Here is a 21,183-nt window from a genome sequence, read left to right on the forward strand (position 1 = left end):
ATTTTAGAAAGTGGAATCAACACTATATTGGGAAGAGTAGAAAAGACAGAATGTGTTGAGCTCTGGCCAGAGAAGCTGTGTGCACATTGTAGAGGTCATCTTATTAAATGCTCATAATTGATTATTTTTTTCCATTTGTTGCACTTGAGAAAAGTGGGCTCATATGAGTTAAAATGGTATGTTCAAGAACCTGTAACTAGTTTAGGCAGTGGTATCAACATTCAAGGCCCAGTCTATGGGAATTAGAAATTGATGGCCCTCCTACCTCACCTTTTGTGTTTCAGTGATCTATAGAGAAGTAGATTTCAAATTCATATGAAAAATTTATTACAAGTTTAGTGGACAGCAGTCAGCCTTTGAAGTAAAGAGCAGCTTCCTGTAACCAGAATGTTATAGCATGAACTGAAGAACCTTCTTAGAAAAGGCATTTGAAAAGGTTTCTTTGTAAGCTATGGCTGGTTGCATTTGGGAAGCCTGGAGGGTCCTCACCACCCAGTTTCACATCTCTGTCTCAGAATCTGAAAACAAAATTTGTGACCCTTGTTCTGAAAATAAACTAAAGAAGTCCTCCAAGGATGTTTTGGAATGCCTAATTTTCTTTCCCTCAAAACATGCATAATAGATCGAAAAGCTGTTGGTGGTTAGGACAGGCCATGACTTCCTCACCCTCTGCCTGTCTTTCTTCTTGGCCCAAGCCTTTCCCCAGAGCACACACCATGGAAAATGTTGATTGAGGGTCACTATAAGTGTCCTGTGTAGTCAAAATTACATTTTACTTAGTAATAACCCCTGCCAGAGCTAAACTAAATCTGTGGAAATGTTAACTGGGAACAACAGAACCAATTCCTAAGCATCTAATAAAATGGCTCACAACATGCCCCAAGTTCATTAATCAGTGGTGACCCAGCCAGAGGCTCTTTCCAGACACCCGTCTCTTCCTGGGAGCAGTTTCCTGAATTCCCAGAAAGCTGATATCACGGTTCCTGTATGCTTCTCCATGAAATGTCAGCTCTGCCTTTGGAGAGGTTTGTGGGAAACAAGAGGTCACCTATTTTTTAGGGTGACATTTTCTGAACTGTCACCTCAAAAGAGATTCATTTTACTAAAAAAATTATAGCACATTAACCCCAAAACATATTATTATACCTTAGGTTTTGTTTTTGTGATGCTTCAATGTATTAGAAGTTATATTCTAGAAGTTGCTTGCTGTTTTGAGCCAATTGGGCAACATTGTTGTGGTTAAATAGGACTGCTGCTTCTCTCAAAGGGACAAACTCCCTTGGGCTTTGGAACAGTGGTTCGAAGGGGATGATGTATCAGGTTCCTTCTGAGTTACCAGAGGTTCTATTTTTCCTAATGGTGAAGGAAGCTACAGCTTAATAACTTTTTTAAAGCAGGGTTATAATACATTTCCAATAAAACCCCTTTGTGAATCCTCTGAATTTAAGCAGTATAACTTCTCAATAAACTTCCAGAATAGGTTAGTTTCTTAAGAGATCTACCTGGTGTAGTTATTGGGTGTAAGTTATTCAGAACATCTGCCAAACTTTTAACTGTGGTTAAAAAAAAAATACATTTAGCAAAATTTACCATTTTTAAGTCTTACAATTACATCACTACCACCTAGCTCCAGAATTGTTACCCCCCCACACACACCCAGTGGAATGCCTAATTTTCTTTCCCTCAAAACATGGATATTAGAGAGATCAAAAAATTATAATAAGCAGCCACCCTTGGGGTTTGGATCAGTGGTCCTTTTCTGGGTACACAAATAGGTCATCTGGAGGGAGAGCTTTTTAAAAAAAAAAAAGATACCCAGACCCACTCTAGCCAGTTGTGTCAGACTCTCTGAGGTAGAGCTGAGCATAGGAAAACCTGAAAACATTTGCCAGGTGATTGTGGCACACTAAGAGAACTGAGGGTCCTTATCGAAGCTCCTATAATAAGGCACAAGACCCTGTGGGAGGCTCACTGCCTGGCTGCCCTGACTTCTTCCTTCTCCTCTCTGCCATGGAGATGCCAACACCTAGACTTGGTGATGCACCCCTCCCCTGACCTGGAGCAGAGCTTGGCTCAACTTCAGTAAGGAGATAGCATGGTCACACTCTGTAGGGTCCCCTTTATCCCTTCCAGGACCTCTAAGTCTTCTGTGTTTTAACAACACTGACAGAATAGATATGACATCCCCCACATCACACCACGCACACAAAAGGTGCCCCTCCTTCCTCACTCAGGGCCCACAAACACCCTCTGGACCCTGCCCTATGGCCTGGGGATTTGGTTAGTAACTCCTGCTCCTGAAGGTCAGCCTGTGACCCCAAGCAGGTTTCCTTCATGCTCAGTAGCATGAAGGTAGTTCTCGGGAGGACTCCGCTGTCCGCAGCCCTGATGGGCATGAGGAAATGGATGATGAAAGATGAATCATGCCCTTTGGCTTCCTGCCTTGTGCCCATAAAAATGGCATTTCCTTAAATAGATCAGAACCTTAATAGCTATTTAAAGAGCATGTGGTATTATTTGGGGTTGTATTTTATGGCCCTTAAATAAACTTCAGACACATTGAAACATTTTGAGATGTTTTGTGACATACTTTTTACTACTCTATTTTGTGGAGATTTGTGTTATTTCTTGGCTTTCGTATGCCATCCCACAACTCTCAGTGCATACTGCAGAATGAAGATAGGGCCCACCTGAAGGCCAGACAGAGGATGCTTCCCCTGAAAAATTAGAGGAGCTGGGTGGAGTGGGAGATGTTCTGGCCCACACCAAGAGGCCTTGAGGGGAAACTGAGATACCATCCAGCCAAGGATGTCACAATCTTAAAAAATGTAACTTTAGGAGAATGGAAAAGACACTGGATATACTATGAAACAGGCCACACCTGTCCCTGTCACATTGTAGTCCATGTTTCCTAAATGGAAAAACCAATATGAGCCCTTAGGAGAAAATGGGCAGAGCTTCCTAGTTGAGTCCCTACAGTCTTTTTTTTTTTCCTTTTAATTTTTTTTTTTTTTTTTTTTGGTAGTTGTAGTTGGACAGCATGCCTTTATTTTATATGTTTATTTTTATGTGGTGTAAAGGATGGAACCCTGCACCTCACACATGCGAGGCAAGTGCTCTAGCCCCCTGCAGAGTCGTTTTGGAACATTTGTTGTGTTGCACAACAGCTCTTGTTTTGGGTCTCATCAGATGATCGAGACAGAACCAACACATAGAGCAGAAAAGCCCTAAATTGACCTGAAAACGAAATGCACAATGTTAATTTATCACTAAGAAAAACTTGCATTCTAATTACTAGTGTGTTTCCTGTGTCTTTATTTTAAAAAGAAAATTGTTTCCTTCTTAGAGAAATTGGTACCATTGCCAGCAAATACTGAACAATAGAAAGTCTGTCTATTAGTGTGCATTTTCCCCTCCAATAAAATTTGGTTTGGCTCAAATAAAGAGTTTATTTTGAAGAGATCTGTTGGCCTGTCCCAGTAGCTGGCCATGTAGAAGTCAGACTTGGAGCCCTTGGTGCTACAGCCACTTTGTTAATCTACAGCAAATAAGCAGTCTTTCAAAGGAGGGAAACCCCTAGAAGATAAGAACTTGCCTTATGCCCACAGCCCACACCAAGGACATAAGGGCACATTTTTTCTTTTACTTTTCATTTGCATTTATTTTATGCTGAATTTATTCCTGTGCCATAAGTGCTTGTTTTTTTCTGTTTTATCTTTTTCTTTAGTGCAACCTCCTCTTCTGGTTGAGGAACAGTATGCTCCTTTTAGTAAGGATTGCTCAGTGTAGCATGGATGCCCATTGTATGGGTTAGTTTGACCATAAGCTCTGTGAGTGTGGCAGCACATCTTTGGGTGCTTTATTCACCTAGATGTGTTTAGTGGCCAGAGAGTCTACATCTGAACCCTTCAGGTCAGCATTACTCTGCATTTTTTAAGTAAAAATTTAGCACTCTTGGTCTGGGGCTAGGGCTCAGTGGTAGCGCACTTGCCTGGTATGTATGAGGCACTGAGTTAGATTCTCAGCACCACGTATAAATAAATAAAAAATATATATATCAACAACTAAAATATATATATATATATATATATATATATATATACACACACATATATATATACACATATATATATATACACATATATACATATATAGCTGGGATTGTGGCTCAGCGGCAGAGCACTCGCCTAGCACATGCAAGGCCCTGGGTTCGATCCTCAGCACCACATAAAAACAAATAAATAAAGGTATAAAAAATATATTTTAAAAAAATTAACACTCTTTGAGCCACCAACCTTGCGTCCAGCCCACTATTTGACCTGTGAACACATACCACCTACCATTACGACACTGGAATGGCACACGTTGCTGCTGCCGCCACTGCCACTACCACTGCTGCTGCTGCTGCTTCTTTTTCTTAATGTTTTTTGGTTGTAGATGAACACATATCTTTATTTAAATTAATTAATTTGTTTTTTTATGTGGTGTTGAGGATTGAACTCAGTGCCTCACACGTACTAGACAAGTGCCACAACCCTAGCCCTGCATGTTGCTTCTTGAATAAAGTGACATCTTTCAGAGACTTGGTGACTTTTCAGGTGTGTGTACACTTTATGGCCTGGGCATTTTCATTTCTCTCACCAAGTCTATTTGCTTTAGTTCCTGTTTTAGTCAGCTTTTTCAATGCTGTGACTAAAAGTTTAGACCAGAAAAACTATAGAGGAGGAAAAGTTTGAGAGCTCATGGTTTCAGAGGTCTTAGTCCATAGAAGGCCGGCTCCATTCCTTGGAGGCCCTGGGCTTGAGGTGAGACAGAACATCATGGCGGGAAAAGGTGGCAGAGGGAAGCAGAAAGAGAATCCACTCACCAGATACAAATATATACCCAAAGCCACGCCCCAATTCCCATCTCCTCCAGCTACTCATTACTACTTCAGATTTGAACCTCTTGATTTACATGATTTTGTGGGGTTTTGAGCTATGAGTTTGGTGAATCTTTTTGACAGATCACCACTTGCAGGAAGAGAGGACAAAAGGCCACTTTTTAAAAATTGAAATCCCATTTCTAGACAACCTTTGTGAAATAAACACATTGTCAAAAAGGTGTTTTTGAAAGTTGTAGCACTATTATAGGTCATTCACCTTTGTATTGCTCTGGCTTCTGAAAATCTTTGTGGCTCTTTTTCCTTTAATGGGCCATTGCTCATTGTGACTAATGGAGGCCCAAATGTTCCTAACTTCAGGAGATAATTTTTATAAAGTCCTCTTGGCCTCTCAGCAGCACCGTGGCATCGACTGCTCCCTTCTCTGTCTCTTTCTCTCTTATTTTTATTTATTTATTTATTTATTTATTTATTTATTTATTTATTTATTTATTTATTTATTTATTTATTTATTTATTGTGTGGTTCTGGGAATCAAACTCAGGACCTGGCACATGCTAGGCAAATGCTCTACCACTGAGCTGCATCCCTAACCTTGTCCTTTAAATACTCTCTTCCTTTGCCTTCTGGTGCCTCTCCCTGCTCTGTGGCCTTCCTTTGTGTCCTTTTAAAAGCTGTTCTCTGGGGTGTGGCCATTACTTGGGAGAATTCCAAAGCTTCCTTGCATCTTACTGCCTTCTGCACCATTCCTAAATGATTCTACCTGTGACACTAATGATATCACGTTTTCTTTCTCTCCTCATTGCCTCTCATGAGCTTCACACCCTAGTGTCAGTGCTAGTGGGCCCTCTTTGGGTGTCTCCATCCAAAATATTACTTCCTCATCTACTTGACACCCAATCTCTAGTGAGCTCTGCCTCAGTGAAAGTCATCATGGGCATTCAGTTCTGCCCATAAAGCCAAGGATCATCCTTGGCACTACAGCCCTCTCTACACATGCCCAGGCTCTCACCAAGTCTGTTTGCTTTAGTTCCTGTTTTAGTCAGCTTTTTCGATGCTGTGACTAAAAGACTAGACCAGAAAAACTATAGAGGAGGAAAAGTTTGAGAGCTCATGGTTTCAGAGGTCTTAGTCCATAGAAGGCCGGCTCCATTCCTTGGAGGCCCTGGGCTTGAGGTGAGACAGAACATCATGGCAGGAGAGGGTGGCAGAGGGAAGCAGCTCACATCATGGTGTCAGGAAGCAAAAAGAGAATCCACTTGCTAAATACAAATATATACCCAAAGCCACACCCCAATTCCCATCTCCTCCAGCTACTCATTACCACTTCAGTTACCAGTTAATCCCTGTTACGGGATTAAATCACTGATTGGGTTAAAACTCTTATAACCCAATCATTCCTTCTCTGAACCTTCTTGCACTGTCTCACATGTGAGCTTTGGGAGGACACACATTCAGACCATAACAGCTCCCAAGCATCTCTGTAGCACCTGCTCCTTTCCCTAGCTGACCTGAATGCTCCTCAGCACTCTTCCCTTGCTTCTGTTTTTCTGATCCCAGTTTAACCACACTTAAATTTGAAGCCTTCCTCCCACTCTGAACTGTGTCAGGTCCACCTATCCAATTCTGTTCTAAAAGAACAGAAAGCCAAGATATGATCCAGGGCCTGGGCTCAGGTGAGGATTCACCAATAGACAAATGAATCCTCATAAAGGACAGTCTGTCCTCAGTCCTTTGCCCAGAACACTCAGCTTCCTTTTATCCCCCCATCAGTTCCCAAGAGCATGGCTGTGGCAACATTCACATGCAAGTATATGCTTATGCCACAGACTGAGGATGTTGCTGCCTCCTCCTCTTTGAGGTGAAGGTCTTTGCCATTAAGGGAAGAACACAGCTCTGGAACCTACACTCTTCTGTTTTTATTCTGATCCCACAAAACCTTTGCAGGCCTACAAAAGACAGTTCCACATGGTGCTGTCCCTTCAGTCCTACCACAGTAGGCAAGCTCTGCCTCATGGCACTTGAATTGCTTTGAAACAAATTGTTGTAGAACAAGTTTCCTTCCAATTAATGTTGAATCAGTATTTTAGCTGTTAGGATTTTGGATAGTTATCTCAGTTCCTCATCCAAACCTCAGAAAAAGAAAGAGTAAAGGAAGAGAACCCATTCCAAAAGGCCAATGATTATGCTCCATATTTTCATGTGAAGAAAAGTGGAGATTTATAGGGTTCATTATACATTGGGGACAAGCAAGGCTCCAGGAAGGGAAAGCAAGTTAGGGCATCCAGTGATGCTATTGCTTGTAGTGTCTGGATGGGGTTGGTACTGTCTGCTTCATAGCACCTGCCTTGTTTACAATAAGGACACAAAACCCAAAAGACTTCTTACATGTGTAAAGCACAGCAGTTTCCTAGGGGATTAATGACCCATCATCTGTGTGGGTCAGCATTTGTATACTTCTACTTTATAGAAGCCCAAGACTGAGCCAGAATCATGTGTTAGGCCTGGCCCACACCCTACAAGCTTCATTACTGATGCTTAACTGTTTTTCCCAAGGCACAAAACCTTGAGCTTTTTTCAGTTGTCAAGAAAATCCAGGCTTTCACTTTATTTGGCCCTGATGGGTAGAGGTGGAGTGACACTTTGCAAAGACCAGCAGTTCCAAGGAAAATTCACCTAACTGCACTCTGATATTGTCCCTTATTCAGAAAACAACAGGAAGTTTAGCCCTGAATTCTTGCTGGCAGGGATGGAACATCAGGCTGCTCCCAGACTATCCTGTGAGGTCCAGGTCAGGAGAAAAGGCATGAGGGAATGGCCAGAGGCTGGTTCTGGTGACTACCTGAAAAAGTATGATTAGAGCCTCAGGATCTTGGCACCCATTCCTGCTACCATCCCCCACCCAGGCAGGTCTTCATTGGGTAGGAAGGGAAAAGCTGTTTCTCTGATAACTCAGCATGATTTTGTACCTTTTAGTATATTTCTTCAAGATACTTGCTAATCCTGTCATTGTGTTACTGTACCATGATGGTCACACTCTGGAGAGCTCCACAGAGGAAGGGTAGGAGTTCCCATCTTCCTCTCTGTCTTTCCCAGCACTGTGCTTTTCAGCCTCAGAGAAACAGCTTCATTCTTTGCAGACCTTTGTATAGTCAGTTGTTATTTCTTTAGTTTCATTAGCTCTGAACATTAAAAACAACGACATAACTGGTAGGATTGGGAGCAGGTTTCCCCTACTTCCAAGGAACACCCCTGTTCAAGACCTTGCTGCCTTCTTCCTCACAGAGCCTTTGGATGGGACTAAGAGGCAAAGGTGCCAGTGGGTTGCTTCTTAATGACCTCAGAATCCCCAGCCCCCAACTTACCTCTTAGCAGTGCCATAAGCAGGCAGCCTGGCCTGGCTCTTCTCCAGCCCCAGAGGTAAGGGATGTGGCAACTGCCTAAGTTTGGGCTTTCTTTTGATCTGAAATGTTGTAAGAGACAATTGTTAGCTGCCCTTTATCTCAAACCCTAGGGGCCTGACTTCCTCCTGGTACAGGTGGCTGTGGCATGTCCTGGACAAATTTCTTCCTGCAGATTCCAGGTGGAATGGGTACCTGAACTGTAGCTCCTTCCCCACTGGGGTTGGATGTGTCTGGAGAAAGTGAGATAGAAGGCCCAGGTTCCCACAGCCTGGTAGGCAGGGCACAAGAGCCTTTGCTGTGAGGTTAACAGTGAGGCCAGATATGTCCACCACCCTGCTGGACAGCCTGTTTCAGGGAGCAGAAAGGGCAGTTGTGGCAGGAAGAGGAGATCTGTCTTCCTCCAGAAGTGAATGTGACCGAGTGAGTTGCTGCCATTGGCCTCGCAGGGAGCCTCACGTGTTATTAAAAGCTTCCTGCCACACTCTTTACAGGACAAGGCCAATGTCCTTGGCTTTTTCATCAACAATTTAATCACAAGTATCAGTTAGAGTCCTAGGAGGAGTAGGAAAGGGCTTTGAAAGTTTTTTTTCAGTACCTTTAATGGACTTTTTCCTTTGCTTTCTGAACAAGGGGCCTTGCATTTTTATTTTGCCGTGGCCCCTGCAGATCATGTTGCCAGTCAGTCCTGGCCCATTGTTCATTTGTCTTGCATACTTCATTCTTGCCTCTTCTCTGCATCCAAGTGTTCACTTATTTCAGAAATGTTGCACTTTCCTCAGAGCGTTAGGAGATCTTAGACATCTGTGGGAAAGCAGGATATCCCTTCTGTGCTAGTTGTACCAGACCATCTGCAGCCTGGGTAAATGTCTGGGCTTCCCTGAGCCTAACCTTTATTAAGACTGCTTTAGGGTAAGCTGGTTGTGTAAGAGCACTTGCCTAGCATGCATGAGACCCTGGGTTCCAGTCCCATCACTGCAAAACAAACAAACAAAGATTTGTGGGGTAACTATGAGAATTAGAAATACTGATCACAGGATGCTTATGCTTAGGGCAAGGATTTCTATCCCTGCCTTCCCTGCTGCCTGTGGAGCACCTTTGACAGATCGCCTCTCATAGGTTGTAGTTTCCTTCCAGATGGAGCTGGTTGCCCTAGCTGGTTACTTCCTGAGATTCAGATGTGATAAGAGGGGTAGCCATGTGTGTGTATATGTGCCTGTCTACTGTCTCTCTGTCTGGAGTCTTCTTAAATTGGCAGTAACTGTGAAGCATCATTTATTTTGAGGTGCTTCCACGACATCACCAGAATGCCTCAGGGAACAGTGACTTTTAAGATCAGAGTAGAGACTCTGATGGAGAGCGACTGAGAAAGCTGAGGACCACAGCACTGAGACAGGCAGGATTCTGACCAGGCCCAAGTGTTTTGACACAGCTGATGTCACCAGACTGGACAAGTGATACCTGAGTCATATGTAGCACCCCAGCCATTGCTAGCTTATGCCACCTTTCCTTCTAGCTTTTGGCAGGTTTCTATCCTTCTGTGCTTTGTTGTGACCTCTTTCCTCACAGCAATTGATATTGATCAACATCTCTTGTTCAGATTAGAGAAATTGGAAGCATTCTGATGGTCACGTTAATAAGGGGAAGCAACCTATGAAGTAGCTCTCAGAACTGCTGTCCTTCCAAACACTTGTGCTTGGAGCAGCAGCTGCCAGAGGGCTGGATTCTGCACACATGCAGTCATGATTGAGAAAATAGGCTTTGATGGTGAAGCTCAGGATGCTCTGTGAGGGAATCACCTCCATATGTAAGGCTAGATGAAGCCTATTTCCTCAGAAACTGCCCAGCCTGACCTGACCCTCACTGGCTGCATAGACATATCCTCATAGCTCTGTGCATCATTCCCTGTAAGCCCTACCTGTTTCTGAGCCTTGTGTTCCCCTCTTGGCATGAGGACCTATCAGTTTGTAAAGAGGTGTTTTGTAAAATTTTTTTGCACAGTTATGAGTAGTGTTGGTATTATTGTATGGTTCACTTATTCCTGGGAGGAATAAGAAATGCTACTCAAGGGCTGGGTGGTTTACCTTAAATAATAAAAGTTGGGTTCCCTGTTAACCTATGAAACTGACTGTCAATGCAGTGGAAGGTGGCATGAAATAAACAGTGAGAGCCAGGGACACTCCTGTAAATTCCAGCTATTAGGGAAACTCAGGCAGCAAGATTGCAAGTTTAAGGCCATCCTGGGCAACTCAATGAGACCATGTCTTAAAATAAAACATAAAAAGGGCTGGGGATGCTAGGTGTAGTGGCTCAAACGTGTAATCCCAGTGGCTCAGGAGGCTGAGGCAGGAGGATAGTGAGTTCAAAGCTAACCTGAGCAACAGCAAGGCACTAAGCAACTCAGTGACCCTGACTCTAAATAAAATACAAAATAGGGCTGGGGCTGTGGCTCAGTAGTTGAGTGCCCCTGAGTTCAATCCCCAGTACCCAGCACCCCCCTCCCCTGCAAAAAAAAAAAAAAAAAGGGCTGGGATACTCAGTGATTTGAGTATCCGTGGGTTCAATCCCTAGAGAAAGAAATAAACAAGTGAGATGTGAAATGAGGAGGTATTGGGAGATTTTTTTTTCCTCTGTGACATTTATGTAATATGTGAATTATCACAATTTAAATATGTAGTTTTATCGTCAAAAGGATTCTTAAAAATAAGGGTAAAGACTGCATACCAGGGCTGGGGTTGTAGCTCAGCGGTAGAGCACTTGTGTACTGACATGTGAGGCACTGGGTTGGATCCTCAGCACCACATAAAAATAAATAAATAAAATAAAAGTATAGTGTCCGTCAAAAAAAAATTAAAGATAAAAAAGACTGTATACCAGTTAGCTACACTTTAATAAACACTCTGAATATGTGTCTTGTGTAGTTGCAAATACATTTCATTTAGACATACAGTAAAGGGCCCCTTAAAAGAAAGGCAAGGTGGTTTTCAAGCAGCAAGGAAAGTACACAGTCCAGTGTGAAAATTATTTTTTCAACTGTGGGCATGTGAGAGTGGAAACTATAGTGATCACCAATGCAATGTGGTACTGAAACCCAGCCCGGTTGTGGAAGTCAGCACCTCAAGACAGTATTCTTGTGTGTGCATATTCTGAGATGTACACTGACTTGGAGTTTCTTTTAAGTGCTTTAGCAAACAATGGGGAATGAGTTACATTTTAGTAAATGATGCTTTAAGCCTTTTTGGTCATCACCCACATCCTGCAGTCTGTACTTTCACCATATTCAGACACTGGAGAGACCAACCTTAACTGCCTGGAGGCGTCTCAGTTATATGGAGCTGCTTATAAATCATGTGACCATGTGAGGGCAGGGATAGAGGCATTTATAAAATGTCCAGTCATAAACAGTAAGGTGGGTCTTGGGATGTGGCCCCTAACATTCTCCAGAGCTCACCCTGCCTGGGGTTTGCTTTTATGTTTTGGAAGCCATGTGACATCAGAGGCTTCTCCAATCTCCCAAGCACCTCCTGGGAGGATCACAACATGTGTCATTTACGTGATTTTCTTCTTTTCACTTAGAATATCGATATTACAAACTTCAGTAGCAGCTGGAACGATGGGCTAGCCTTCTGCGCACTCCTGCATACATATCTTCCAGCCCACATTCCATATCAAGAACTGAACAGCCAAGATAAGGTAAGGCAGGCCACAGAATGGTTGGCTCCTTCCATCACTGGGTCACACACAACAGTGCTGGCCTAGGACAGTCACTTTCTGATTCAGTCTCATCTGAGATTGGTCATTTGTGCTCAGAGAGCCAGTTCCTGACCCACCACATGAAACATTTGGTCAGTTCACAATTCTGCATGTGATGATCTCTCTAATAGGAGCAACATTTAGGATCAGGGGCTTCAAGAAATGGATAGGAAGGGCTGTTTATGGCATGAGCGGTCAGGGCAGTACCACCCAGAACAGACCAACTTCTTGTCATCTCAGGACATGGCCCTTTCTGCAGTTCTGTACAGTCCCAGTTCATCATTTAAGACATCCCATCCATCAACCTCCTCAGGGTCAGGGGATAGGTCCAGAACCCCTGCCTTGGTCCCCCATCTCTCCCATAGCAGCCCCCAGCTCTGAAGAAAACCTTTGAAGATCCCAAAAGGAAGATCAAAACACCTTTTAATAGGTATTTTTTGGGTACATATCTAGGCAGCTCAGGGTCTGTGTGTCAAAAGTAGACCTTCCTGAGTGAGGAAAGAAAGTATGTGGACAGCTCCTTGGCTGAGTAGAGAGGAGGATGAGCAGGACTCACAAGAGGCATCCATGAGGTCCTTGGTACAGACTTGGGAGTCCTCAGGGTCCCAGTATGGGTTTGTTTTAGTCCCAAACAGAGGTGAGTGTCTGTCCCTCACATTACTTTTCTCCTTATGTTGTCTGAACACTACAGCAATATGATTTCTTTTACAGAAAAGGAACTTCACACTGGCCTTCCAGGCAGCTGAAAGTGTTGGCATCAAATCCACACTGGTGAGCCCCTGTCCCTACTGAGAAGTCACAGACAGGCCCTCTTGGATAAGAAGAGTATTGTCACTAGGAGATGAGGCTGCATGAGAGTCTTGCGGGCAAGATAGGGTCCCATCTGGGTGAGGTACTAATATGGGTTCTCACTGCTGCCTGTGGCACCTCAGGCCTCACAGAGAACGGTTACTTATTGTTGCCTTTTCCTTAACAAGATACTGGGGTTCAGGGAAAAAAAAAAAGTCACATGTTTATAAATGTCCCTGTCAAAGACATCTTATACAAGTATGTGCCTTTTGTTAATCTAGAGGGAGAGGGAGGGTACATCTTGAGTCCAGGAAGATAGCTTTAGAGGCTGAGGAATGCTGCCTGTACTTCCTCACAAGGGCTGTGAGAAACTGCCTCCCACCATGAGAGAAACAGGTATAGAAAACTATGTGGCCTTGGGTCCCTCTCAGGCTTCTTCCCAGCCTTTGCTGGACCTCAAAACAGACATGATTCTGTTAGGAGTCTTGTCACACAATGTTCTGGGAGAAAATACTATGTCAGGCTAGGCATGCTGGTGCATTCCTGTAATCCCAACAGCTCAGTAGGCTGAGGCAGGAGGATTGCAAGTTCAAAGCCAGCTTCTGTAACTTAGCAAGGCCCTAAGCAACTTAGTGAGATACTGTCTCTAAAAAATAAAAAGGGCTGGGATGTGGCTCTGGTTAAGCGCCCCTGGGTTCAATCCCTGATACCAAAAAAAAAAAAAAAAAAAAAAAGAAATGAAAGAAAATACTATGTCTAAATGTAAAGCAGGGCTTTTACTGCTAGGGATTCTTTTACTGTATAAATGGATTACTTTACCATGGCATAGACCACAGTGTGTAACTCAGGCCTCATGGGGCTATCACAGAAAGTTCCTGGGACCCCCACATTCCTCTGCAGTCCTCCAGGGCCACCTCCCCATCCCTGAGTACCCATAATAACCCTAATTTAAAATAGCTGCCAGGTGCTATTTTAATAATGTAATCCCAGATTACAGTTTGGAATTACAGTTTGGAGACTGAGATAGGAGGATTGCAAGTTCAAAGCCAGCCTCAGAAATGGCCAGGCGCTGTCTCTAAATAAAAATGCAAAATAGGGCTGGGGACGTGGCTCAGTGGTTGAATGCCCCCGAGTTCAATACCTGGTACCACCCCACACCCCGCCAAAAAAAAAAAAAAAAGAATAAAAACAGCTGCATACACCTTACAGAAGTTTTTATACTCATATTTACACTATAAGAGTATTCTCGCCACAAATATATTATCAAGGTGGCACACAGATATAGTTCCAGCTTCTTAGGAGGCTTAGGTTTGCTTGAGCCCACAAATTTGAGATCAACTTGGGTTGATCAAGACTCTATCTCAAAAAAAAAAAAAAGGAACCTTGCATTGAGTAAACAGCCTTCTGTTTTCTATACTGAGATATACAGGATGGCCCTCCCAACCCTGTGTGCTCAGCAGCGTGTTCTGGGCTCCTTGTCTGTAGAATGGTCCTCAGACTTGCTACCCTTGCTCTTCAGCAGCAGTGAGTGAGTTACAGCTCCTGAGATACTGGGACGGGGAGCTGTCGGACCATGAGTCCCCATTTCATTTTCCTTATACAGTCAATTCCCGTCTCACAAGTCACTGCTAATATATAGAATGCAGCTAAAGAATATTGTCTTTGAAGGGCTGGGGTTGTGGCTCAGAGATAGAGCTCTTGCCTACCATGCATGAGGCACTGGGTTCCATCCTCATCACCACATAAAAATAAAAATGAAGATATTGTGTCCACGTATAACTAAAAAATAAAAATTAAACTTAAAAAAAGAATAGTATCTTTGATGATTTCTGACTTGCCCATGGTGAAGGTTATCAGTGTTGCTACTGGTAGCCCCTGAAATAGGAAGCCCTCCCAAGCCAGTGCCTGAAGCCAAACAGGGTTCTCAGAAGTGTCCCATGGGGAGTGGCCTCAGAAGAGAGGCAGGTAGCGGGGCATCAGAGGTCCTCCAAACCAAATGAAACCCTTCCAGCCTTGGAAGCTGTGGCAGGGAGTAGCCCTGCATATGGCTCTGGGGTAGGCTTATGTAGGAGCAGGCAGTTTGAGGATGATACTGATACCCTGGGAGAAGATGCCTCCCATTGCACTTGAAAGAAATGGAGGAGGTGTCCTGAGCCAGGCCTCTGAATTGTGTAATCAGGCTTAGACTAAAAATCCTCTACTATCAGTGTGATAAGGAACCTGTTGGGATGGGACAGGAGGTAACCTGCAATCCTAACTAAGCCTCTTCTTACTTTCAGGACATTAATGAGATGGTACGGACTGAAAGGCCAGATTGGCAAAATGTGATGCTGTACGTGACTGCGATCTACAAGTACTTTGAAACCTGAGCATACCAGTAGAAGCTGCCACTGGCTGGGGACCTCAACAGTCACCAAACAACACTAACACCATTAGCTATGCACCCCCAAAGCTTTCAGTGACTCTGGGCTGCCCTGCAATGTGTGAGCCTCAGCCCAGTACTCTGTGTCCAGAGAACTCAGGCCATATGGCCCACAGTGAAGAACTGGGCTCTTCCATATGGCCTTTGCTATGGGCACAACACGCAACACAAAAGCTGACTTTCTTCTGAAGAAAACATCAAACTCCATCAAGTGCCCTAGGGTGTAAAAACAAAGAGGCTTGTCTCTACCCAGATTTGGGAAAAGGAATTGAACTATGGGGGACTCCCAGGAGTTGGTGAAAGCTTTAGCTACAGAACTTCTTGACTGTTACCCATGTGGGTTCCATTGATGGTGTGAACCAGGAGGAAAGAGGATACCTGGCAGGTGTCTGCTCCCTAGGGCTGGGGTGGATCCAGCTATGGCCCTTTACATGGCCTGGTTTCTAGCATCACTACAGAAATGGGACAGCAACCCCTTCCACAGTGCTGTCCTGGCTGCAGTGGTTTAGGAGTTTTTAACTTGAGTTAACAGAGTGTCAAGAAGCATAGCACAGGCATTCCCAGCCCACAGGCCCACAGCCGGGTATGTCTGCTGCCACTGGGCTTCTGTTGGCAGAAAGCAGGCAGGGCTCTTGGCTCACTGGCCATCTGCCTCCAGCCCCAGCTCTGGCTTCAGGTTTCTGAGTGAAAGGACTGGTTATAAAAAGTTATCCTAGTTAAAATTTTTGTTTTATTATGAACAATATTGTGAAAAATAGCTCCTAATCTGTTAGTACCAAAGTTAAGTTGTTTTAGTAAGCATAGGAATAAAACACAAAATTTGGACATTAGCATGGTGAGAGCAAGGAGTGAAGTAAGAAATAGCAGGAGAAAAAAAAGGACACAACATAAGGAGTCCAGACAGTGTAATTTTAAATCACCACTGATTTGCCAAGACATCCGCCTCGTGGGCAGGAATATAAGAGTGCCTTACCTCTCCCTTCGTCAGGGCAACCGTGTCCTCCATGGCCAGGGCAGATGGCAGCAGGGATTCAGTGAGGAGATGCCGCACAGCTGTGCCCTCCTTCCCCAGGTGCTGGTTCTATGCTGTTTGAACCACAGCCTTACTTAAAGGTGGTCCATTGATGACTTTAACTATTTTGGAGCCCACATCTCATGTGTGCCTGACACAGTAGCCCTTAGTTTAGACAATGTCAAGAACTGTCTTAACTTCCAAAATACATCTGTTGGGCACCTGCAAGGCACCATGAGGAGGACTGGCTACCACTGGAGGCAGGGTGGCAGCCCCATTGACCAGATGCACAGAAGATGTACCCTGGAGCCCTACTGCGGGTACATCCAGCTGTGGGCAAAGGGTCTACATTCAAGTAAGATGCTCTAGACTAGGAATTTGAGGCATCTGTGGAGCCTAGAAAAGTGGTTATTAAAAACACAAGTAGATAGATAACTGTCTGCCCTGAAGTGTCCTAACCTGGCAGCTCAGACTGCTGCCCCTGACTGAGGGCTCTGAGCCCATTTTCAGCTAAAAGAGAGGCCAAGTGAGCACCATCAAGTCTCAGAGCATGCCAGAAGACCCTCCAGGCACCTGGCTCAGTCCTCTGGCTGAGTTCTATTCTTATTCCTGTCCTTGTTGCTCTGCTGACAGGCAGTTGTGAGTGTGAGAATCATCATTTCTAATTGTCTCTCAACTTAATTTTTCTGAGTTGCTGCCCCTGCTCCCATTTGCCCTCAGGTTCACTGTCTGCATCTAGGGTGTCTGATCTGTGGTCATGTTTTTGTTAATTTATTGTATCATGGAGGGTGAGCTGTTTTGTCCTATGAATGAGAAGACTTTCTTTCCTAGGTCTGCAGTTCCCAACTTTGTCCCATGCTGACTGCATGAGTCCTGCCTTGGCAGCTCATTCTCAAGTGGAGGTTGTCAGAGTCTTCTGGAAGAAGGTTTTGGGGAAAGGTGGCCACTGCCAATGGGCTGTGTCCATGGAGATAGCATGTCTGTTCTGGAATTCAAGGACCAGCAGCAGGAGCAGAGGGTAGGCTTAGGGAAGATCTACCTGTTTGGAGGCTCACCTCCAACCCCCCATTCCCTGGGAAAGTCAGCTGCCCACATTAGTGTAAGGGCCCAGGTGGTCCAGAAGCATTGCTTTTTGCCTCTTCTAGCAGGACCCTTATAACACTATCAGATTTTGTTTTGTTTTGTTTTTTAAAAGTTATATTTGGAGGTGCTCTTATTCCAGGGGTACCTGCTATGAAGCTTCCAGGAAGTCACTTTGCCTCTTCTCCCTTCAAGCACAAGCTTTACTGCAAAAGGGCCAGTTTACCTTTCTACTTCTTTGGATCACAGGCTTCTGCTGACTGATGAATGATACTTGGTTATTTTATTCTAGTAAATATTCTTGAATGTATTAAATTGTTAAAACATGTCCAGTTTGAACTTTTCTAGCTTGCCTTCTCTCTCTCCTGCCCCTGAATCACACAAACTCTGGTTGCTGCCTCCTGAGAAGTTACCTCAGTATCTAGCCTTCAGCTTCTCCCAGTGGCTCTACAGACTCATTCTTCATGTGAGAAGAACCTAGCTATGGTGAGGAACTTGGGTGCACCTTCTCTAGTCCCTTGCCATGTGGTCTCTGAACCTTTGAAACCCCAGGAGGGAAGGGGCAGATGTACCCAGAGGTTCCAGCCTGCCCTGGGACACTCAAGTTCTGTGACATGCTAAGACCCCAGAAACAACAGAAGGGTCCCCCCAATACCTGAGAATGGAAGCCCCAAGCATAGCCCAGACACATGCCATCAGGAGCTCCCAAAAGGTTGTCTTTTAGAAATGTATCTTTTTGAGTGTATAAAAGTACAGAGAAAAGGTAAGGGGGGGAGATGATACTACCTGCAATTAAGCGTCTCTTTCTCCCCCACCCCTTCTCTATGGAGATGGAACCACCAGGGATCTTGTACATACTAAACAAGTGCTCTTACCTCTAAGCTGCATCCCCAGACCCCTCTGTATCTTGTATGCAATGATTTTGAACCCCCTGAAATCAGTCCAGCAATAATGTCTTGTCCCCTTGCACATTGTCACATGCAAAGAAGTCCATGTGGCTACCACCTGCACATTGGGAAGAGCTGACCCACCCACCTGGACCTGTGCTGGGGCTGGGGGGGAAGCATGCTTCCCCACAGCTGCTTCCCCCCTCCAGAGAGGAGGAATACCTTACCCAGACCCTGAGCCTGACCCCCAAGTGCTCCTTTTATAGCCCAGTTTATTTGCCTGGTACCTGTAGGGCCAGGCCAAGGCTCATACTGCCTGCCTCAGGGCTGCACCACTGGGGAAGCATCACTTCCACCTTGACTTAGAGAAAGTTCCAGAGCCTCTTTGAGGGGAAGCTTTGATGGGTGGGAAGAAGAAAACAGGTTCTAGGGAGAGTGGAGAGATCCAGAAAGGCCTTTCCATCCACAGACTTGAGAGGCTAAGATCCTAGACCCAGATGACTGCACCATGGGCCCTGGTGGCATCCAATGGTCAACTCCAACCATACCATCAGAGACCAATACTTCTCACAGTCTCAGTGGCTTGGATTATTTCAGGTTGTCTAAGGTCCAGACATAATGGGTCTCAACGTGCAAACATTGTTCTGTGTTGGGTGAAGAATGGATCCTGAGTTGCTGGTATTCAGAGTTCTGACCCCCACAGGCCAGAACTAACATGGGAGGGTACAGGAGAAGAGGGTACCAATTTTCCTGAGAAGGGAATAAAGGGCAGGAGGGCAGGTCAAAGGTGTATGGAAAACCAACTGACCACGTGACTTAAAACACCAGACCCAGAGCAGAGCTTGGAAGAATGGATCCTTATCCCTAGGAGGCCTCTGACTTCTAGAAAGAACCAGAATGCCTGGGGACAGACACCCATCCAGCAGGAAGCAGATATGCTCTGCAGAGACTGCAGTGCCATGTCCCATCAAGGAGTCTACTGTATGAGATAGGCACTTAGCAGGAGTCTGCACATAGTGTCCTCCCCAAGTTGGGCACCAGTGCTGGTCGTGTTTCCACCTCTATGAAGTGGTGACCCCAAGAAGGGACCCTCTTGTCAGGCATCATCTCTAACATGGAAGAGGAAGACTTGGTAGGTCTCAGGGGTTGAGGGTGTAGGAAGAACAGTGAGGTGGTATAGGACTATCTGGGGGTAATGAGTGAAAAGCCCTGGCATGAAGGATTTCAGGGTGCTGTTACCTCTCACTGGAGCCAGAACAGGGCTCCATTCCCTTTAGGACCTGTTTCCCATCTTCACTAATGCACAAATCAGCTGGTGGATTGCTCTTTGTCCCGCAGTGGTCAGAAGCAGACATGAGAATCTTCCCATGCGGCCGAGTTGGAGGATGGGGGCAGGTTTTGCCCCTGGATCCGCCGAGGGTTCAGGTGACTGGGATTGTTTCTTCTGGTATGACTGTCTTTTCAGGATTTCCTTCACACTGAGGATATACTGAAGCCCTGTGAGTTCCCCTGATCACAGGAGGAAAAGTTGGGTGAACACTCTGGGGTGGCTTGATTGATTCCCAGGGACCCTGGCCCAGTGTGCTACTTACTTGGTGCGTGGTTCTGGTCCTGGTCTGTCTTGCTCCCTGATGTGGCTCTGCTGGTCCCAGAGCAAACAATGAGGGCCAGAGGCCACCCAGGTGCATCCTGGGCAGGAACAAAGGGCTGTGGGGGTGGGTAGTCTGAGAACGGAATTCTGGAGCAGGAGAGGGCCCAGCTGGCCCCACCATCTGGCCTGAGGAGTCCAGGACTGGACGGAAGGAAGGGCGGGCGTGTATAGCCTTCAAAGCCTGCCTGAGACTGGGCAGGGAAATCAAGGCCCAGAGATAGAAGCTGGGAGCCATTAGGGGCATTCCTGTACCCACTAAGGGGAGCAGCTACACTTGGAGTTAAGTTCCACTTGTTCTTAGAGCTCCCCTGGGATGGCCCAGGCTCAGGCCCCTGTAGTGCTTGGTGCACCCAAAGAAAGCTCTTATAACTAGCAAGGACCGGCCAGTTAAGACCAGTAGGGGGCCTTGTGTAGGAGGCATAGCAGCAACAGAGGAGGAAGAGTCCTATGAACCTGTGGGACAAGCAAAGTATGAACAGCCTTCCTTCCTGCCACCCCTCCCACCACTGAACTGCATGGGTCAGAATGTGCTGTCTCTGGGCAAGCTTCACTGGAGACCTGGTCAGGGTTCCTGATGGATGCACAAGACCATGGAGTGGTGCTCCTTCTCTCCTTAACTGGCCAGGACTGGGACCTGGCCAAGGCTGGCCCCTCACAGCCTTCTTGGCATTGCTTTTCATGGGGGTCTGGGGCCTGTAGAGCTTGCTCTGGAGCTGGAGCCAGCCAAGCCCTGCTGACCACTCCAGCTCCAGGACACAGCATTCCCACTTCTGGGCACCAATGCTCAGTGATAGGGTCACTGCCTGCCAAACCTTAGGGGTGAATTAGAAGAGCTTTGATTCTGTGATCCTGAGGACAGTAGATGTGAAGTCCTCTCTCCCTGAAGGAGGCATTGCCACAGTCCACAAGGCCAGACCACATGTGGGGAAGTCCAGCAGAAGGTTGCTGGGTCCCAGAATGGGAACAGCAGAGAACACTGAGGTCCACACCAAGGACCAGGGAGCAAGAGAGCCCCCCAAAATTGGCTGAATATCAGTTTCTGCCTCATGAGGCATCATAGCCCCTTTGGAGCAACTCTCAAGACAGAGTATTCTTTGAATGTTTGTTGAGTATTTGAATAAATATTGTTCCAACAGGAGTGCGAAAGAGTGTCCCCACTGTGGTAGGACTTCTACCTCATGGGGGAAGCCCAGAAAAACAAGGGTAGGGAGCCCAGGGCCTGGGGGGAGGATCCCCTGCCTGGGCAGCTCCCTTAGCATTTAGTGCCCCATGATGCGATGATGCTAGCTCAGCTCCAGGGAGTGGCA

General features: G+C 45.6%; 1 protein-coding gene across 5 annotated transcripts in view; it reads left to right on the forward strand.

Moving 5' to 3' along the window:
* The window catches only part of Specc1l (sperm antigen with calponin homology and coiled-coil domains 1 like), a 138,026-nt gene extending 120,360 nt beyond the window's left edge, over window positions 1-17,666 (forward strand). For all 5 annotated transcript variants that reach the window (XM_077796143.1, XM_026412509.2, XM_026412511.2 and 2 more), the window contains 3 exons: window positions 11,859-11,975; window positions 12,747-12,806; window positions 15,104-17,666. In XM_077796143.1, the coding sequence (XP_077652269.1) occupies window positions 11,859-11,975; window positions 12,747-12,806; window positions 15,104-15,193 (267 nt within the window). In that variant the 3' untranslated portion in view covers window positions 15,194-17,666. The remainder of the gene's footprint in view (window positions 1-11,858; window positions 11,976-12,746; window positions 12,807-15,103) is intronic.
* Window positions 17,667-21,183: the final 3,517 nt, after the last annotated feature.

This window comes from Urocitellus parryii, chromosome 3 (assembly GCF_045843805.1).
Source record: "Urocitellus parryii isolate mUroPar1 chromosome 3, mUroPar1.hap1, whole genome shotgun sequence".
In the NCBI taxonomy this organism is placed as follows: domain Eukaryota; kingdom Metazoa; phylum Chordata; class Mammalia; order Rodentia; family Sciuridae; genus Urocitellus; species Urocitellus parryii.